This window comes from Chlamydotis macqueenii, chromosome 6 (genome assembly GCF_036417535.1).
Source record: "Chlamydotis macqueenii isolate bChlMac1 chromosome 6, bChlMac1.mat, whole genome shotgun sequence".
Taxonomy (NCBI): Eukaryota; Metazoa; Chordata; class Aves; order Otidiformes; family Otididae; genus Chlamydotis; species Chlamydotis macqueenii.
The window spans coordinates 1,976,720-1,997,322 of NC_141561.1; the positions used below are offsets into that span (position 1 = coordinate 1,976,720).

Sequence of the window (20,603 nt, forward strand, 5' to 3'; positions counted from 1 at the left end):
CTGGAACCACTACTGGTGGAAGAAAGGAAGAACTGGACAGAGTTGTGAAGGTCCAGGACAGCTTTGGCTGCAGCAACCATGAAGTGGTGAAATTTAAGATCCTGAGAGAAGTGAACAGTACAAATAACAGAATGACAGACCTAGGAAGTGGCTTGTTCAGGGACCTGTTCAGCAGAATCCTGTAAAAGACTTCTTGGATAACAAAGAAGAGCTGTGTGATCTTCATGGACAGCTACCTCCAAGCACGAGAATGATCTGTTCTACGTGGGCAGGAGGAGCAGCGTGGATAAACAGGGACTGGCTGCCTGAGCTCAAACACAAAAAGAGGCACACAGAAGATGGCTGCAGGGACAGGTATCCCAGGAACAGTACATCTTGGGAGGAAGTTAAGAAAGTCAGAGTTCAGCTGAAGCTAGAACTAGCAAGGGATCTTAAGGGTAGCAAAAAGGGTTCCTGTAAGAACAGGGCAAGCAGAAGGAAAGTTAAGTGTGTGGCAGGGTCCCAGAGTAGCAGAAGGTTGATCTGGAGACCACCGAACTAACTGGACGTATGCAAGACCAAGGCCCAGATGGAATTTGAGTGTGCTGAAGGAGCAGTCTCATGCCATTGCACGGTTGCTCTCTATTATCTTTTAAAGCTTATAGCGGTCTGGGAAGGTTCCTGGTAACTGGGAAAAGACAGATGTCACATCCCTCCGTAAGAAGGAGGATCCGGGGAACTACTGGCCAGTCAGTCTCACCTCAGTCCCTGGGAAGGTTCTGGAGCAAATCCTCTGGGAAGCTGTTTCCAGCCACATGCAGGACAAGAAGGGGACTGGGAGGGATGTACCAAGGACAAATTGTGCCTGACCAGCCCGGCACCCTTTTGTCATGAGGTTATGACCCCAGGGGACAAAGGAAGAGCAGCGGCTGTTGTTAGCCTTTACTTCAGCAAGGCTTTGATGTGGTTTCCTTTTAGTATCCTGATGGGCAGGTAGGTGAGATACGGTCTGGGCAAGTGTGGACTATAAGAAAGGTGGAAGAATGGATGAACTGCCAGATCCAGGGTGCCGCTCAGAGGTACAAAGACCAGCTGGTTACCCCTGGTGTCACTCAGGGGTCTGTAATGGGACCAGTAGAGTTCAACGTTTTTGGTAATGACCTTTGTTAGCGTACAAAGTTGTGGACAATGCCTAATTCTGGGGAAGGTTCATGTGCCGGAGGGCAGGGCTGTTGTTTAGAGGGACCTTGGCAGGCTGGGGAAACGAGGTGTCAGGAACCTCTTGAAGTTCAGCAATACCAAGGCCAATACCAAGTCCTGCCGCTGGGCTGGAGTAGCCCCCCGCCGTCAGGGACCTGGGGGTTTTGGGGGATAACAGTTTGAACATGAGTGACCAGTGCACTGTTGCAGCTGGGAACCAGCTGCATGTTGGGCTGTACGAGCAGAGGTGGCTCAGTCCTGGCTCAGAGGCGTGGTGGGGTCTCCCTGGAGATGTTCAGAACTCAGCTGGACGAGGACCTGAGCAGTCTGATCCAGCTGGCCTTACTCTGGGCAAGGGCTTGGCACAGAGACCTCTAGAGGTCCCTCTGACTTCAAAAATACTCTGTTGTTCTATGATCCTGTAGTTTTCTTGGAAACTTTACAGAGAAGTAATTTGGGATTCCTAACTTTTCTGCCCCTTAGATTCTAGCGGAAGGAAAAAAAAAAAAGGTAATATGAGCTGTGTGTGTAAAATACAGTGTTATCGCTGCTGCTGTTGTACTGCAGTCAGTCCAGTATAATTCTGTTTACGTATAATTTTTGTGGTCCTCTGGAAGATTACCTTTGTCAAAAATAACCTGTTACTTCAAGCAGAATAAAGCAAATTCACCATTCAGGCTGCACTGGAAATACTTGCAAGGGATCAAATGCGGTGCAGAGGGAAATGTGCGCAGCTTTCGGGGGGATGATCAGAACGGTCTGTGCTTGTACTCAAGGACAATATTTTTTATCCATTTTGTTAAATGTAACAGCTTCTGAGCTTGGTAATCCTCCAGTGGGATGGCAGTCTGAGCGTTACGGAGATCTGCAATTCTTAAACTCACCTTTTCCTCTTTTCCTCTGTCAGGTTTTGCAGCGGCTGATTAAATCTAGAGGAAAGTCACAAAGTAAACACTTGAATGTTCAGTTGGTGGCAGCTGACAAACTTGCACAATGCCCACCAGTAAGTACGGAAGAAAGGCTAAAGAACTTGTGATATGTGGAGTTTTAAAGATTTCTGCTGTGTTGGTTGTTGGTCATAGCCGTATGTTACCGCGTTGCTTTATGGCGATTCGGACAGCCCTGCCGTTGCAACCCTCGATCCGCTTTTATTGCTAAGAAACAAGTTGTCTGATACTTTCATCCCGATTATCTCCCGTGCTGGGTTTGTTATGATCTTTGGCAAGGTGACAGGTCAAAAATGACGTGTACGGTAAGCCTGATCTACTAGCTCAGTGACATCATTTGTGGAGCAGTGCTGTCTTAACGTCCCAAAGGGCCAAAGTCTCCGACACCTGGTTTGAGAGGAGGCTGCAGAGGACTTCCGTCAGCTATGCAGTGAGTCCAGACTCGCCCTCTGCGCGGCCTGAGTCGTGTGGCTGCCTGCCTGCGATTCCCTGGCCCGCTGACACAGCCACGCCTGTGAGCCGTTCCGGGTACCTCATCAGAGCCCAGTCGCTGCTCACCGACCGTTTTATCGACCAAACTGATTATCCACCCTGCATTCACCGGCGTGGGGAGCAGAGGTCCTGGGGAGCTGATGAGGCAGGCGGGTGCTGTGTGCAGCAGTTGTACAGGCGTCTGGACAGGGCAGCTCAAACTTGCTTCTGTTTTTGAGAGCCACACCTGATCTCCGTGACAGAGAAAATCGCTTGGGGAAGCAGACTTGGATGAGGGCTTGCTTTTACAGTTGGTCTGGTAGCGCGGAGACTGCTGTTTGTGCCAGGGCAAGGATCAGACAGTCCAGCCTACGGCTTGCAGTATTGCCCATCCTTCTCATGCCAAAGAGCTGTGAGGAGAAATCAGATTAATTCAGAGAAATTCAGAACAGACACTGGGAAGGTTTCCATGACCATACTCTGACTTAAAATAGGCAAAGAAATGTCTTGGAAGAATCTAGGAACAACGAATGCCTGACCCTAACGGTCAGACAGTGCTTCTAGAAGACTTTGCCTGTGTTATGTAGACCTTAAAGAGATTGCCTCCATTTCAGATGGCTTTTATTCTTGATTCAAACGAAAGTAACAAAGTTCCAGCAGCTTTTGTTCTGGAGTAATAATCCACAAGGATTATTGTGTGGAAACTGCCAGCCTCTGCTGCACTGGAGCCTCTCCTGTACTCAGCAGCGTTGCCTTCTCCTGCCTGCCTGGAAGAGATGAGCCCCTCCGTGGCCTCAGGTCTGCCCAGTAATTCTCCCTTAGCTTAGCCAGAGAGAGCAGGGTAATTCCACACGTACGGACCGGCTTTCCAAATAATCCTGTTTCAAGCTGACTGACACCGCTAGCAAGGTTAGGTTGTGTTTGCTCAGTAGGTTCAGCCATATATAAAGCGAGGAATAATTATTGTGCACCTGTCAAACTTTGAATTTTGGCAGTTTTTGTAATGTTTTGGTGTACAGTCAGGCTAGATCCACACTGGGATGTTAGGAAGCAGAGGAAAAAGGTAATAGGTTTGGCTGAAATGTCTGTCCTCCTTATGCAGAAGCGGAAGAGGTTTAAGAACGTATCCAGAATGGGAGAGATCATTCAAATTCCGCCTTTGCCTGATACAGAGCAAGAATGTAAATAATCTAGAAGCGGTGGCAGTGGTGTGTGTACGTGGGAGGATATATCTTGATTTCTCCAGTTCAATACACTTTTGCAGTGCCCACTGTGCCCCAGACAGCTTGCCGTCTCCATGGCCGGTGTGGATTTCGCAGCCACCCCCCTGCCATCCCCCTCGCCCCCTCAGCACCACTTGCAGGTGTCCGGCAGACGACGGCGACTGCGTGCACATCCAGCTGGCCGTCTTACTGCAGAGACCCCTTTCTGCCCACTCCCAGGGCAGCATCACTCGGAAGCTTCTGGTTACAGTAACTGTAGATCGCTTTGCTCGCTGCCTCATCCTTGTTTTCCACTTCGAGCGGCACTGAAAGGTGCCCAGGCCCTCTCGAGTTCTTCTGGAGAGCTCGGCGGTATTGTGTTTCTCACATGTGGTTTTCTACTGAATTGTTACCTCTTGAAATGATGACAGAGAATTCCTGTGTGGCGTTTGGGTCCTATTAACTGCAACAAAATTGTACACTTCTCTGTAGCACAAAATAATTTCCACAGAAGCATACACCTTCCTAACCCTGAACGGGTGTGAGCCCCGTTCAGTGGGGTTGCACCTGCGGCTGTTTGAATTCGGCTTGTGGTATTTACACCGCGCTGCCGCCGGGCTCACGCACAGAACAATCCACTGCCTGTTCTGCACATTTTGAAAGGTATATTTATTTTTCCACCTGCACAGAGAAGCCTGTGCATGTTTTACAGCCTTGTTTGCTCTTTCTACAGTGATCTCCTCTTACTCCGCTTAGGTTTGCTCAGATCGATTGAAATGAGGCAAGTAGCTGCGTTGACGGCAGTAAGCAGCATGCAGCAGCAGGATGTGAGCTTGTCCATTGCTTCATAGTGCTTAGATTGTCCATCTCCAGGATGTGGTAAACTCTGCCTTAACACCCCGTCCTCTAATTGTGAGAGCCCACCTGGATAAGAGAAGTATTTCCAAGTTTCAGAGTATCCAGATTTCAAACACTTAACCTGCTCAGAGGCTGCCTTCCGCTCGGACGTGCACGACAACCTCCTGCAGGAGCCACCTGAGCAGTTGTGCACTGCTTGAGTTCCAGAAGGTGACTGCTGACATAGAGGCCTTCAGAGGAGATGACAGCCCTGGTTAAGTTTAAATTGAAGGACCAAGTTGATCCATGACTTAATTAAGTAAAAGTACACTGCTGAGACTGACGACACCGCTGTCTGTCTTCTGCACTGTGACCTGCTTCATCTGTTTTGCAGCTCAAATTCCCGCAAGACAAGTTTTCTTTTAGGTGAAGATACTTGAAAAGCATAAAAACTTCACTTTTTTCATTTGCTGAGAGCCAGCCTGAAGTAATCAGCTGGTGCTGTATGTCTAGACATTTTAAAAATAGCTGTCTTTTTTGGCATATTTAAGATCAGGAACTGCTTTCATTATTAATTCCTTGCTAATCTTTCACTGATGCTGCTCAAGCCAGCACGAAGCGTGCGTACCACTGCGTGACTCCGTGAAGCACGAACGTTAGGTGGCTCAAAGAAACAGGAAGTGTACTAGTCATACAGCTTTAAATTCACTAGCCATACACAGTTCGTTCTATTTGGTGTTTTTTAAACTTTTGGGTTCATGCCAATGCCAAGAGAGGGTAGATATCCCTCTGCTCTGTTTGACATAACCTAAAAAATACCAGAAATTAGCAGCACTAAAATGCATTGGTAAAATGAAAAATAGCCAGTACACTGGATATATCTACGGGTTCAAATTCCTCCTCCTTCTCAGGGACATGTCCACCCTCGCCCTTCTGTCTGGGGCATCCTCCCCCAGCGCCCGACCTCACCTTCCCCGACTCCAGAGAGTGAGACGCGGTTTGGGATTGCCCTGAGCTGGGCTAGGCCTGGGCACGTCCTGTATGGAAATGCTTATACGATAAATATTTCACACGTGTTGGAAAAATATATTGCAGTGAATAAAATGCGTTGCAAGGGGAATTGGGAAGAAATTGCTTTACCCTGTTGACCGTTCCTAACAAAGATCTTCCTAAAAGATGGTTTTAACTCCTCCCAGAGAACAAACGCAATTTAGTATGAGGAGAACTGTTAAATGCAAGAAGAAACTGAGTGCTTTCTCTGTAAGGTATTTTCCCTGTAAAACACTGTAGAGCCCTGGAATCCTGGCAGTTCCGCAGCTTTTCCAGGTGACCTTCAAATGACAGCCTGAGAGGCTCGCCGTTACCACTCCCGCTGTTATTTTACAATTAACTGCTAAGAAGGTGACAGTTCTACTGCAGCTGTTAAAGGTTCTTCTTCCCTAAATTCAGTTTAAATGAGATCACTGTCGAAACACCGCAGGAAGCCACCTGCCATCACAGAGCTGGTGGTTTCGCTGTATTAGCTGGAGTCGGAGCTGTGCGTTTCTCCGCAGCGCGTGAAGCTGTTACTCCGTTCCGAAGGGAAGCTGTAGGCAGCAGGGCTGGCGTTCCCCTCCCCGATCTCTTTGCCGTACCTCCGCCTTGCAGCGCGCCTAGTTCTGCCAGTACGGCATTTTGTGAGCTCCCTGAATCAACGGCTCCAGCTTAAAAAGAAACTTGAGAAACGGTTCCCTGGTTTAGCAGGAGGAGGTTGGAGGGCGTTGGAAGAATATTCATTGACCTGCTGGCTGCTAAAACCCCATCCAGCTGGAAATACACCTCGAGACAGAACTGCCTCACAACCTGCAAAAAAAAGTGTATCAACGTGTGTTTAAATAGCAAAGGAGCAAGTAAAGGTATAGATAAATAGAGGAGCAAAACAAGCAGTAATAAACACGGAGTTCAACCAAAGGACGTAGTTTTAGGAGTATTTTATTAGAAGAAAATGCCATACTTGCTGGCAGAGAAGGAAACATTTCTCTGCCTTGCTAATAAGAGAGAATAAATAAAAAATAAAAAACATGGCTGATAAGAGAGAATAAATTAAAAAATAACATGGCTTCAGTATTAAAGTAAGTTCTGGAGCAGACTTCTGAGTAGACGCATGATCAAGATTTATGATAAATTCATCGTGCAGTTTTAGATCTCGTTCTGGAGACATCAGCTCTATCTGTATTGGAGAGATCTATAAATACCTTGGAGGAAAAGGCAGCCCGTGGTTTGTACCAGTTACTCTCAACACCTGCAGCACCTGCGCTCATTTTTCGTTTCCTGTGCTATTTTCACAATAGTTTTGTTCCACTGAAGCGTGGGTTAAGATTAAAGATGAGGTACGAAATGTCACTGCTGAAAACGTTTGTATTTCTCCTGAGGAGCCCAGTTTGTGGTGGTTCATTATCAGCAGTTTATTAGCAGCACTTGTCATGCTGATAATCTAAAAACGCGGTCTGCAGGGTGGCCCTTTGACGGCTTGGGTAGCACCGAAGCCACGTGGCTTTGGGTTCCTTCCACGTTCACGGGTCAGTAGCCACTCTGTGGGCTGCACGGTGAGGAGGTCGAGGTAAGTACCGGGACCTGCACTAACGCTCAGGTACCGTCCCTGGAAAACGGATCCATAGGGAAAAAGGTCGTCCCTGCACGGTCTTGCACATTTGAGAGGAGACAGGTAGGACTATCCAGGCGGTGGTTAAAAAGCAGTGCCTGGAGATGGCGTCTGAAGGATTCCCAGCTGTGAGTAGCTGAACAGCGGGGTGTCCTGCAGGAGCCTTGCCGAAGCGGAAATACAGCTGCTAACGGAACGGCGTGCTGTATTCACTGAGGTGGAGGTGGCTTTAGGGTCATCGTTGGCTCTGGAAATGTGTTCACAGTTAGGATGAGAGGAGTATGCATGAGCCCTTGGGTCCAAAACTACTGCAGAGCACCCCTGTGTTACCCTGACACCAAGCTCCAGTTCCTGGCTTACACCAAAATACGTTCCTCAAAGGAGCCCTGTGCCTCTGAGCGTGGTAGGGCTCACTCACGTCTAGCGAACCTCGCGGAGAGGGTCCTGTGACTCCTGAGAGCTTTGGCTTTTGATCCCCTTACAAACCCATTGTATTGTTCCTGTTGGCAATCTCCATGCTCTGATTGTTGTCTACTGAATTTAGAGGATTAGCGTGATGAGAATTGTTTAACATCTCTTTCTTTTCATCTGTAACACTGTAATGAACCAAACTTTGTTGTTGTGATCAGGAAATGTTTGATGTAATTTTGGATGAAAATCAGCTTGAAGATGCTTGCGAACACTTGGCAGAATATCTTGAGGCGTACTGGCGTGCTACTCACACCACCAGTAGCACACCCATGACTCCTCTCCTCGGGCGAAATTTGGGATCCACCGCACTTTCACCGTATCCTGCCGCCATCTCTGGATTACAGGTATGAAAACGCATCTCATATGGGGTATTTTAATCCAGGGAAAATAATGTGATATATTTTACGTAGCAAAACTTCCATTTGCTTCATTAGCTGTAATTTGCCGTTTGGCCACTGCCAGCAGTCAGAGGGCAAGCCAAGGCCCGTCACCAGCGGAGAAGCAGTGGGCTGAGTGCTGAGGCACTGTGGCTGCTCTGGCTTTAACTGGAAATAAACTGGCCAGGAATTTCCTGGCAAGGAGCGAGTTCTTGAGGAGGAGTTAAATGACACCTTGTCAAGTGGTATTATGGCCACATTAGAAAACGGCCTTTTTTAAATCTGGAAAAAATGTCATTGCAAGTGAGACCCTGTCAGACTGAGAATGAGCAGCTGAGCTAACAGTGCTGTGTTTAAGAACGCAGAGCAGTGCCCGTAATGATCCCTCTTCTTCCTACCCTCATAACGTCACAAAACAGTCACTTTGGGGTGAAAAACTTCCATCCTTGTCCCTTGTATCAGCAAAATGCCTTCACCTTTTTGAGTTCTTTGAGTGTGAATAAAATACATTTTTTTTTTTACCCATTGAAAAAAATTCTGACCATTTTTTTCCACAGGGATAGCTCAAAAACGGCTGAACTTTGAAACTTCAAACGTGGCATGTAAATAGTCCTTAATGAGAAGTACGTGCTTTATTAAGTTTGAAAACAGAAAATGTTTTTGATTAATACTTATGAATGCTTGAGAAGATGAGGATTGCAGCGGACTTGGAAAGTTTCAGCAGGATTTCTGTATGCGTGTGACTTTTTAGGAGCGTGCGCTGCCTACCGTATGTCAAAAGTAGAGTTGAGCAAGTTCTGTTTAATGACTAATTCACCTGACAAATTTAACCTCTGTTCTGCTTGTAGAGTATCTGGAAGCAGGTAACGATTCTGAAGGCAATGATGTATTGCTCAGTGTTTTCAATTAACGTAAAGCTGGTTTTCCTGTGAGTGAATTGCACTTCACTGAAGGTGCATGATACTTGATCCTCACGTTTCTAATGCCGTGCTTGATTTTATTAGGATCAGTAAGTCACTGTTTCCTGACTGGCTGAATGCACAAGCACTGTTCTGTTACCAATAACATGCACATGTAAACTGTTGTTTCCATTTTCACTTGCCTTAAAATTTCAGTTTTCATCCCTTCATGACAATAAAATACCATCCACAGAACGTTCACCTCTTTGGTTTCATTTTGAAAACTGGGTGTATCCACAGAATTTTTTTCAGGCATTTATTTCTCTCTGATCAATGGACACCAGTAGTAACTGTGAAATGTTGCTCCATTTACTTAGGGAAAACTCACACTGAAGATGAAAATCACCCCTGTGCAGTGGGCTGGCTGAAGGTACGCATCACTTAATCCCCACTTCACCCTAATTGTGAAGGCTTAGGTGGGACTTGAATGCTGCTAGTTCTCTGCAGAGGGGTAAAGTTCTCCCTGAGTGAATGATGCCCAACTGGAGACTGCAGGACTTGGCTGTCAGTGCCACTTAAGTGTTCAGGCCCGTTTTTAAAGAGTTCTGGTGTTTTACATGGTTGTCTCACAGGAAAGGCTTCCATCCCCTCAAGTGCTTACCCAGCTAGAGGTTTTATACAAATTCAAGCCTTCGGAAGGATTTGCATCAGTTTTAACTGTAATGATGTGGTATGGTAATTATAAAGCACTCACGTGCATCCTAGGAATTAAAATAGCTTAGGTGCTTATGATGTAGTAAGAATTTATGCTTCATACGACCTTGTGACTCCTTCTTGCCCGATACCTTGGGAAATGGAATACCAAAAGCCCGGAACCTCGTGTAACAGTCGCACCTGAGAATGGCACAGATTTGCTGGGCAAATGCAGTTTATCATTCCAGTTGTGCTGCGGGATCAAAAGTTATTTGGGGCGTAAGACCAGCATGTAACCACGCCAGTTTTGTGCCACGCTGACTCCTCTCCGGAGGTAAACAGCGGGGTCAGATGCAGTGGAGGCAGGGAAACGGGGAGGTTTTTGGAAAGAAGCAGGTTGCAACCGGAGGACGTGAGCACAGAAGGCTAAAGTTGCAATTGATTAAGTGGTTACATATCAAAATTGCGCACCTAGGTCAAGTAAATACGAGAAGGATAATTTGTGAAGAAAGTATGTGGACCTTGACATCTAATCACTACTGAAATGTGATGCTCTGAGGAAAGCTTGGAGGTAATGCGGTAGGAGTTGCTGCCCAGTATCCCCGTGTGTGAATTTGCGGAAGGGCACCTCTGCCGTGCCAGCCCGTTGTGCGGAGTCGCTCAGGGAGTAACCTCGGTGGCATCGATCCGCAGAGAGAGATGCGAGATCGTGTCTGCCGCGCTGCAAACGTATCCCCGTCTGCGCAGTTACTTCCCCGTGCAGGCAAGCCTTTGGGTATAAATTACGCAGCTAAACCAGGATTTCAGAACTGAGAGTATGGCTGGCTATACTCTTGAGAGGCTTCTTGTGTGATGACAGCAAGCAAAATATTTTTTTAGGCTGTTTCTTCATTGTACCAGTTTACTGGCAAAAAATAGGAACTAATTTTGTTCATGTGCCAAATGTAGCACATTATGGGAATGTGAGGATAGCAAAGGCTAAACGTTTCAATTAATAAATTATCTTAGAAGATTATTTTCTGTCAACGTATTTAAAAGACTTACTATGTTTTAGTTTAAATTTGTTAGTATCTAACCATTTTAGCCACCCCTTAGCTGCCTGGTTAGCAGTCCATCATTTGTTTGGTCATATGAAGGTTTTTATTAGGGCTCAGAGCTGCCCCTGTAAAAACAAAAATAAATCATCAGATGTTTTCTAAAACAATGCTCAAAATTTTCTAAGCAGAATTGAAGCATGAATGTTACGTTCCTGATCAGAGAAAAGTGATAAATGCTGAATACATCAGCTCACTTTTCATGCTAAATCCCTGCCGAGGTGAATACCGTGAGGGACAGACTGTAATACTGCGTTTGGTCTGCTTTCAGCTCTAGGAACCAGACTGCTCTTGTGACCCACTCCTGTAGCGTACAGGCTTTAATAGAAAATGAGTGCCACGAAAGTGGATGGATTCTGAAAGGCCTCAGAATAAGTCTCAGAACGAGCTAAAAAACGTGAAATACTCTTTGTCTGTATTAATGCTTGGATTCTTTGGCACCCGTAGAGCCAGCGCATGAGGCACGGCAGCCACTCGACAGAGAACTCTCCAATTGAGCGACGAAGTCTAATGACCTCAGATGAAAATTATCACAACGAAAGGGCTCGGAAGAGCAGGAACCGCTTGTCTTCCAGTTCCCAACACAGCCGAGATCACTATCCTCTAGTGGAAGAAGAATACTCCGACTCCTACCAGGACACGTACAAACCCCACAGGAACCGAGGATCCCCGGGAGGATACAGCCATGACTCACGACACCGGCTTTGAGTTCAAGAACCTGGGGAAAAACACTATTCATCAGTCGATAACTTGCCATAACGTAGCTAGGAAAAAAAAAATCATCTTAATTTGGCAGATGTAACGCGGTCGTACTGAAGTTGCAGGCTGCCGTCATTTGATGTTAAGTAGGGGGCAAAAAAAAGTTACCATGCCCTTACGTTTATGCCCGATCCTATAGGTTGGTTTTTGGATTTTTTTTTTTTTTTCAGTAGAGCATTTGCATTTATCGCCATATTTCTTCTTGTCGTTAGATATTAGACACATCCGTTTGTAATTTAGGGTATTTACCAAGGCACTTATAAAATAATTTCCTGTGCTGGAAATTCCAAATGACCAGTTCCAGTTGGAACCAATTTATAAACCAATTCCTGTTGGAATTTGGGTGAATTGACTGGAAAGTCGACTTGAGCATGTTGCAATGAATTGAAAAAAATGCAACTGAAGAATCTGAAAATTACCAACCACTGGAAGCCAGAACGACAGCTACAGCATTTGTGTGCTGTGTGCTCAATTTACACTGGAAGTTAGAGTAAGAGGATTTATTCTAACGGCTTACTTCCAGACTGGCTTTTTCAGACAAACCAAGTGTAAGCTATTGAGAGTGCCAAACGTCACAAATTATTGCAGCAGTAACAAAATACTTTCCAGTTTGAAATTATTTTTAGACCTGGCGTGAATGTTGCAGCAAAATTCTGTCGTTTAGCCAGTAGTGACATTTTTGTTGCGGTCAGCAGTGATGAACTGTGACAGGATAAGGGGAAATAGAAACGGGAAAGTGAACAAACTTAAGAAGAGTTTGTACGGTCAGAGGTCGAGAATAGTTGTGGGTTTTTTTCCTCTCGTTTACCTGAGTACAGCTAGTAGTCCCAAAATGGAAGGTTAGTGTATAGATACGTCATATTTTTTCTCCCATTTTTAGTTTTCTGCCTTTTTAAACGGAAAACAGTACACTCTTCTTACCCAGTATGTAGAGTTACCTACATTCCAGTACACCTGAGTACCGACCTACGTGTTACATCTTTCAAAATCCATCTTTGAATGTCTGAAAATTCCAGCATCGCACAAAGAACTCTCCAGAAGCGCATCCGTTTAAATTTCAGTAATGAAACCTGAGGGAAGGGGGCAGGGTTCAATATTTACAAATGATGAACATTTAAAATAACGCATTGGTCAAAATTAGCTTGCAATAAAAATGGCGTATCAGAAAAAAATCTGCTCACTGTAAAGTGGCAGAGCTGACGTTTCTGATTCAAATAACTACGCTAAGTCTTCGGAGATGTTGCTGCCTTACTTCCTAACAATCACTGCTTTTCACCTACTGAGTCTTCAGTTTCCTTGAGCAGATAAATTGATGTGATTGGACCTTGTGTCTTACACGAGCAGTGAAGCCTTAGATCCACTGCGATTGAAAAATTCCCCGTAACTGACCGTTTTGTACAACCCACCGATGTCTTTAAGCAGAGACTCCTGAAATTCCCCACTGCACGCGTTTTCTAAAATTGGCAGAACTACGATGAATGTGCATTCTTCTATGCAGGTTCATGTCAAAACTGGTTTGTTTTTTTTTTTTCAAAAATGAGGATCATTAACTTTTATATTTGCTTATTTTCTTCCCAGAGCCTGCTACAAGTAGGCTTTAAAAGCATGTAGCACTAGATGAATTTCCTGAATATTACACTTTCCTCTACTTTCCAGACCAGTTAGCAGAGATCCCTGGTATTTTCCACCACCGTCAAGTCTGGTTATCTTTTTGATGTTACTAACGAGAAAAGGAATTTGTCTCCTGTCTGGTACAACCGAAAATGAGGTGCATCTCTAGCAGCACTAAAAGATTGCTGATGCAAGATTAATTTTTTAAACAACTTTGCTGCCTAAAAGGCAACCTTCAGCACCACTAGATGATTTGAACGGGCCACTTACCAAGGTAAAACTGAAAATACCTGCATCCATTGGAGTAACGGAGTTAAGGATGGGTATGACAGACCCGATCCCGTTGGGTTTTCTCAGCCTGAATGCCTGCGGATTCCAAAAGCGCATTTAGGCTGAGAAAGCACCGCGAGATCTGGTCTGGGAACGGTAGCTCCAGCTGCCTTCTCGAATATTTTCTGCTATAGCACAGTGGAGCATTCTCCGGTAATTTTTACAAATCTTTCTTACATGTACAGCACACATACCTGCATGAGAAAGAAGGCATTAGGCAAAACATTTTTTCTATAAGCTTTAATAAGTTTCTTGTTTGTGTGCATTAAAGTATTAATTGCAAAGGACGCACTGAGGCGTATAAACCTAGACTAGCCAGCTGTTTATCTTTATTCTGTAGTAGCGTTAGGGAGCAGATCAGTTAACTGCTTGAAGATAGTTGCATTTTACTGGCAGGTAGCTGCGAGCACCTACGTATATTTTCTAGTAAACAAGGTTAGTGCTTTATCATTTCCTAGACAAAAGTGTCATTTATTTCTCGAGCCTCTTGGAGCCTTGTTTTCAAGTCTTCCATGTCATGCTAGTAACGGGAACGATCTACACAAAGCATATGCACAAATCCATCACCTGCAGCATCTGAAGTGCCAGAGCAACCTTCCAAGAAAAAGAAGCTTGTGAGGAAGTCATGTATTGCCTCAAACACACCGAATTCCTCTGTCCTGTGGGTTTAAGTTTACTTTGCTCTCATATGTAAGTAGTTTACCCCCTCCTCTCCCACTGCCCGTTCCATTTTAACGTAAGAAACCAGTTTTAAGAGATCCAGCAGGACTCCTTGCTTGCTGTTTTTTTATTCTTTGAAGACAGATATATTTGTAAGTACGAATATACCGAACATGCTAATAGGTTATTAATTTATTCTAGATATCAGCTGCGGGAACTCTTCATTTTAAAAAGTAAATTATTTTTAGGAGACACGGTAATCTGTAAAAGCTGCAGTGTTAATCAGGACATGTTAACTCCCGGTATTTGCGTTAGAACTTCACCAGTGCTAGCCAGCTGTTTTGTGATTTGTTACGCGACGGCGCTACGTGAAGTTGTGAGGTTCATATATTCCGGAATGAATACGAGTAAGACTAATTTTCCAGTCCTCGTACCATCTCTTCTTGTTATTAAAATATTAGGAAAGATCAGAGTTCCGTTCCTAAGCTCTGGCTTATACAGATGATTTTAGAAATGTTTATAAAGCACTGATTTTTTAAAGGTGTTGTTTTTGCTGTTGTTACCCGAGTTTTTCATTAGGACACTTTTGGATCAATGACCATTTAGCCAATAAAGGTGGTAACAGCACCCTCAGTATCTAAAGACCATGTATGTCAGTGCATTCATCTGGTTGTCAGTTGAATTAACAACGTATTTTTAAAATCCCGAGGCCACTTTAAAGACAGCTAGTTAAACTTTTTATTTAAAATGCTTCGGCAAGCTGTATTTAACAGATATACAGGTTCTTTTACTGCTTCCATAGGTGAACATTTGTCCCATGGGAGCTGCAACTCACAAGTGATTTATTTTCTAGCAGAGTGTATGATGGAAGTATGTTTAGAGGAAGGCACCTAGAGCTGTTCTAGATCAAATTTTAGTTTATAAACAATGGGCCAGACTGGATTATCATTTTCTAAACGGGTTGGTCTGGTAAAAATCAGCTCCTCTGTTGAGAACTGGTAGTGCAGTATGGCCCGACACCCGGATTTTACCCTGAAAATCCATCTCGCCATGGAAATCAGGTGGCACCCTGGATTCTGCACTCGACAAGCGAGAGCGGCTTCCGAAGCAGGCGCTGGTGCCGCTGGCTACTCGCACTTCTCGGCTGCCGGGCGCTCGGCCTGCTTCCCATCCCGGCTGCTTTGGGCTTAACTGACGGGCCCGGATAATCCCAGGGCGCTGGGGAGCGGGCAGGCGTGGGCGCCGGTGGTCGTGCGCAGCGTTAGCGCTGGGGCTGCTGCAAACGCAAGATGTTACTGTTTTCTCCAGGTTTGAAAGCCGCTTCCGCAGTTGGCATTTGGGGCTTTAATCCTTTGTGCTCCTTGCTTTTAAAATGATGTTTAATGCGAACCTAAGAGGCTGAGAATGACAGAAAGGAGGAAAGGCAGCTGTAGGGATAAGGGGTGACCGCAGTTCCTCTGGACGGGCGTAGGCCCGAGACTTCAAGCTCAGTTTGACTGCAGATCTCCTGAATTTGGTCTCAGTACTGTAGACTTCTCTGAAACATCCCAGGTCTGCACTGACATCACCATTCTCAAAATAATACTGCTAATACTTTATAGCATAGCGATTTGGGTAAGGTAGGGCTTTCATGAGTCATCTTTTCTTCAAGAATGTATTAAATGTGTCCTCTGCTATATTTTGTTTTCCAAGCCCAGTGCTTCTGAAGCCTGTCCTTGATTCCGTGGTCTTCATCTTTTTTTAAAGCAAAAATAATTGGACACCACAAAAGAAAAAAAAAAAATCAAGTGCATATTTTGTAAAATGCCATTTCTACAAATCTGTTCTCACACCTAAAAATCTATATTCTAAAACTGGGTTGTATTGCCGACTGGCATTAATCCAAGTTTGGGCACGTGGGGTTCTGCCGCCCTGTATTTTGTTGTTCCCCCCTTTCCTCAAACAGTGAGTCTGCAGGGCTGCAAGGTCCTGTAATGCAGGCGGGTTTCACTCTGGGGGAATCAGGTTCACTCTGTCTTTAAAATGATGCCAAAAAAGAGCATGTTATCTGAAAAGCTGTCATTTGAATAACCGCTGTGTGATTGTTATTCAAGTCCAGTTGATTTTATACAGAGAAATAAAAGCATGTCTTTAAAAATAAAAGGGACATTTTCATAATGTTGTAAAAAATATGTAAGGAATTAACTTGGAGAAAGAGCTGAAAATGCTACTTAGTATTGAGATTTGGGTTAAGATCCCTTTCCTTGTTTGTGGAACCCATTTAAGAAGTCAGGAGAAATGCTGTGACTGAATCCCTGTAGAGGATTTTAGGAGAAGGTAGAAATCATTGCAGAACATTGGTAAGAGCGTGCCGTTCCTTTCTTCCTTTGAAAGTGGTGAAACGGGGGGCAGCGCTGGCTTGCTCCCGGTGATGTTTGCTAGACCTGCCTTTTCCCCGCAGATTCCTGGCACTGAGTTACCACTGGACCGCATCCGACGGGCACTTCTCCGGGAGTCCCTGTTTGCAAGGTCTGACCGTAGATGTCAGCCCCTGATGATCACATGCCTTACCAATATTTCCTGAAAAACAAACTGTAGGTAAATGTCACACCGCAGTCCCCTTTGATACTCATTCCATCCTGTATAAGCAGTAGAAAATCGCTATAGTGAGAAAATATATTGTACAGTACAGAGTAATATATTTTGCCAATGATGTAAAAACAGAGCAAGGAAAAAGAAGCACATTTGTAATAGCACAAATTTACAATAATTCCACTCTTGCATTTGGCACTGGTTTTTTTAAGGGTAGGTTTTTGATCCCACATCAGTGGATTTATTGCATTTTTGATCAGTTTAACTTGCTCTCCGATACTTCAGCAGTTTATTTCTAAGCCTTGCATTTTGCATATGTGATGGATTTTTCAATAACTTGTAATCCTTCCATACTAATTAACGAAAACGAGAACCTTTTCAAGTGCACTGCATTCATTTCTGCTAGTTTCCTCCTGAAAGCTGAAATCACATTAACAACCTCAAATTTTGGCCAGTGTCTAGATTTTGGCATACGGCTGACGGCTGTACCACGAATACGCTAGTAGCCCAAGGTCGGGAGCGAAATGCTCCCAGTAAATAAATTCCTGGGGCTACATAGCTGTTTGCTTTCGTGTGTGGGGACCGGGGCGGGGGCGGTGGAGAGACGAACGTTACACCCACAGAGCTGTGGTCGAGTCCACCCAAAAATTCCACTGATACCGCCGAGAATTTAAAACGTAACAGAAAGTAAGCTTACGGAATTCGTGCTGAGCCCAAGGTGCGTTTCCATCTGAAACATGCCCGATTCTCTTCTCGTGCACAGAGCAAGTCCGCATAGGAGGAGAATCCAGCAACACACAAATTGTATATAAACGTTGGAAATAGAGGGGTGACGAAAGAAAACTAAAACCATCATTCGAACGGCAAACTGTGGACCTTGGGCTTCTCAGACCCCCAAAAATTTCTGTTTCTCACCCAAACTGGTTCCCAGTGACAGCTTGGCAGTGGTACCTCGAGCCTCACTGGGAGCCAGTTCAGAGTCAGGCTAGTAAAGACATTACTGCCTTTACTAAAAAACCAAACCAAACCGAAACGCCCCACGAATTTGTGTTTTCTTTTCTGCTGATTTGCCCCTTTCTGGTTTTATTCTATAGATACTGTATGTGTAGCATTCTACAAGGCATGCTGGGTAACATATACTATGCAAATGTGTACAGTGTTGCATGCTGTGCTCTCCCTCTGCTTTTCGTGGCTTTCACGGGAAAAACAAAAAGTGGTGTTATTTTTGTGATCAGGATCATTTAAAACAGAAAATGCAGACTGCATGCCGGTAGTATCCTCATTTCTATGGATTTGTTTTACGGACTTTAGATGTACAAAAATGAACTGCATTACAATAACTTTTCTACAATAAATTAAAAAACTACAAACCGTTTAAAAGGCTTTTCAGTCTCTTTGTGTTCCGCACTCAAGATTGGAAGAGAACGATTCAGTGGTGCGGTGTTTTTATTGTTTGCCGATAGCTTTTGGCAGCAGCTCCACGTGTTAGCATTTTTCGTAAAAATTAATGAGGTTCTGAAGAAGGAGATGCATCTGGGCTGTGAAATGAATGATATTTATTTTTAAATCTATCTGCTCTTAAATAACTGCAACTCAGAAGTACGTAAATACACAGAATATCTCACTGTTCCCTCGAGAAGTAAAATACTTTCAGCCAGCTGCTCAGTGGAAGGGTTCTCCTGAACGTTAGTGGTCTTTGGCGCTGGTCCTCAGTACGATCTCGTATTAATTTAAAATCGGTTCCTAGACAGAAGAAAACTATCAGAGTTATGTGAGGTATTAGGGATCGAATGAATAATTAAAAGAAAATGAAATAACTGTGAATAGTATCTTGAAAATAAGAAAGCACTGAAAGCACCTGGGGCACGTTTCATCCGTTGGGGCGTTCCTCTCGCATCTCTCGGTCTGGTGGCGCCTGCGATAACCAGTTGAGCTATCTCATCTAAGTGTTCAAAATCAGATAGGAGTGTGCAAGTTTTAATCTAAGCTGTTAATTAATACAGCTCAAGGTCTTTCAAATCAACATAATGGAGCAAGAATATGTTGTGTGTGTTTTTGTACCACCCTAGAAGTTAAAAGTTCACAAGCCACCTATCTTGTCTGTCTTCTCCACGTGTTCGGGTTTCTTCTTTACAAAGTATTTTCCCCTCCACTGGTGAAATCCTACGCTAGGCAGACTCCGCGCGTCTGCAGCATCGAAATGCTCACGTGAGCCACTGCGTTCCAGTTGCTTGGAACAAAACGTACACAACCTGAGCAAGGCTTTTCGAATTTCCAGGAGGAAACGACCGTTTAGCTACCAGAGGGGCCAGAGATGAAATCTCAACAACAGCTTCCTAGTCCTAAAATACGCTGTATATTCATTTATCTTGTACAAAACGTCACTCCGTTCTTGCAGCAGTTGGGTACCAGCAAGCTGTTCCTGGTCGGGGTGTTACGCGGCCGGACCAAGGGCCTGGCTGCGGGACTACATGAGCCAGCACAGTTTGATGTGGCTCCAGCTGAAGTTGCTTCAATAAGTCACAGGGTCTATTGAAAAAAAAACAACCTACATGGGGGGAAAAATGGCAACGCTCTTCTGTTTAATAAATTGTTTAATTGCATTTTGCTACCCTCTCACATAGTGCAGCCTACCTAACCCTGGAACAAGCTCTCAGGTTTCAGGCTCGCTCTGTGTTTACACCAGGAGAACCGAGAATAGAAGTGAACCGTACGCATCCGAAATTCTCAGCCGAGCTACAGCAGAAAGGGGGATAAATTGTCAGCTAATGAATAATTAATTCCATCGCAGGCTGAAGGGTGAACTTGTGGAAAGTCTATCACACTGGAGGAGCTGCTTCGTTTACCTGCCAGTCACACACCAGTCCCAGTAACGGGGACTGAGGGTTCCTGCTGTGTACCGAGAATTCCCTTCCACCTTCCCCCTCAGCTTCTCCAAAGCCGCTGCGCTCAGACTTCCTTGCCTGTCCAAAGAGGAATACGGGCATCCCGGGAACTCTGACGGCTGAACAGTATGGAAGGATGGTTGTGCACTGCACTTACACACACAAAAAAAAGCATTGCTACTTTTCCAAAGTCATGCTGGTCATCATGTTTGAGGTTAAAAATTAATATCATTCTAAAACAGCAGAACAAAACCATAAAGGGTAAACAGCCTTCATATTAAAAGAGATGAGTGTTTTTTTTCACGGACTGCCAGCGACCGTTTAGCAAATGAAGGTTTCACAGACTAGCTGCAAGGTGTCTGGGCCATTTTCCCTGCCATTTCAGGTAGCTGATGTTGCATCACTATTGTAAATGCTGAAAAAGGTGTAAATCATGGAATGGTTTGGGTGGGAAGGGCCCGTTGAAGCCCATCCAGTCCAACCCCCCTGCCAAGCGCAGGGACATCTCCAACCGGATCAGGTTGCTGAGAGCTCCGCAGACGATAACACATTAAATCTAGTTATTTTAAACCTGGATGACTACAGATCCCTTACTAATGCAGTGCATGATTTACTTTTATCCTATTAAAAGCTGTAACATGCCAGCTTATTATCAGGATATTTATTTTTTTCAGCCTTTTTTTTTTTTTTTGCCCTTTGCTGCAACAGCATGAAAGCCTGCAGAGAAGCTCAGAGATTACTGCTGGCCTTGCTACTTCAACCCCTGGCCAGTATTGCATCAGGGAGAAGAAAAATAAGAAAGCACTGTCGGAATAAAAGCTGCTAGAAGGAAAGAAGCAGAAAAAACTCGGCCCCGCATAAGGCGTCCCGTTCCCAAAAGCAGCTTCTCCACCTTAAGATGGAGACTTCTCCACCCCAAGTAGGGGTCAAGAGCACGGCTCCAAGCGCGGCTGCCACCCGGCCAAGCCTGCCAAGA

At 44.8% G+C, this 20,603-nt stretch overlaps 1 protein-coding gene across 4 annotated transcripts in view; it reads left to right on the plus strand.

The window, feature by feature from the left end:
- The window catches only part of CACNB4 (calcium voltage-gated channel auxiliary subunit beta 4), a 98,435-nt gene extending 80,676 nt beyond the window's left edge, over positions 1-17,759 (plus strand). For 2 of the 4 annotated variants that reach the window (XM_086750683.1, XM_086750684.1), the window contains 3 exons: positions 2,087-2,182; positions 7,907-8,092; positions 11,259-17,759. In XM_086750683.1, coding sequence (XP_086606809.1) covers positions 2,087-2,182; positions 7,907-8,092; positions 11,259-11,519 — 543 coding nt within the window. In that variant the 3' untranslated portion in view covers positions 11,520-17,759. Of the gene's footprint in view, positions 1-2,086; positions 2,183-7,906; positions 8,093-8,682; positions 9,286-9,401; positions 9,455-11,258 lie in introns of those variants that run through there. The other 2 variants (XM_086750685.1, XM_086750687.1) reach the window with 2 other exon arrangements.
- The last annotated feature ends 2,844 nt before the right edge of the window (positions 17,760-20,603 follow it).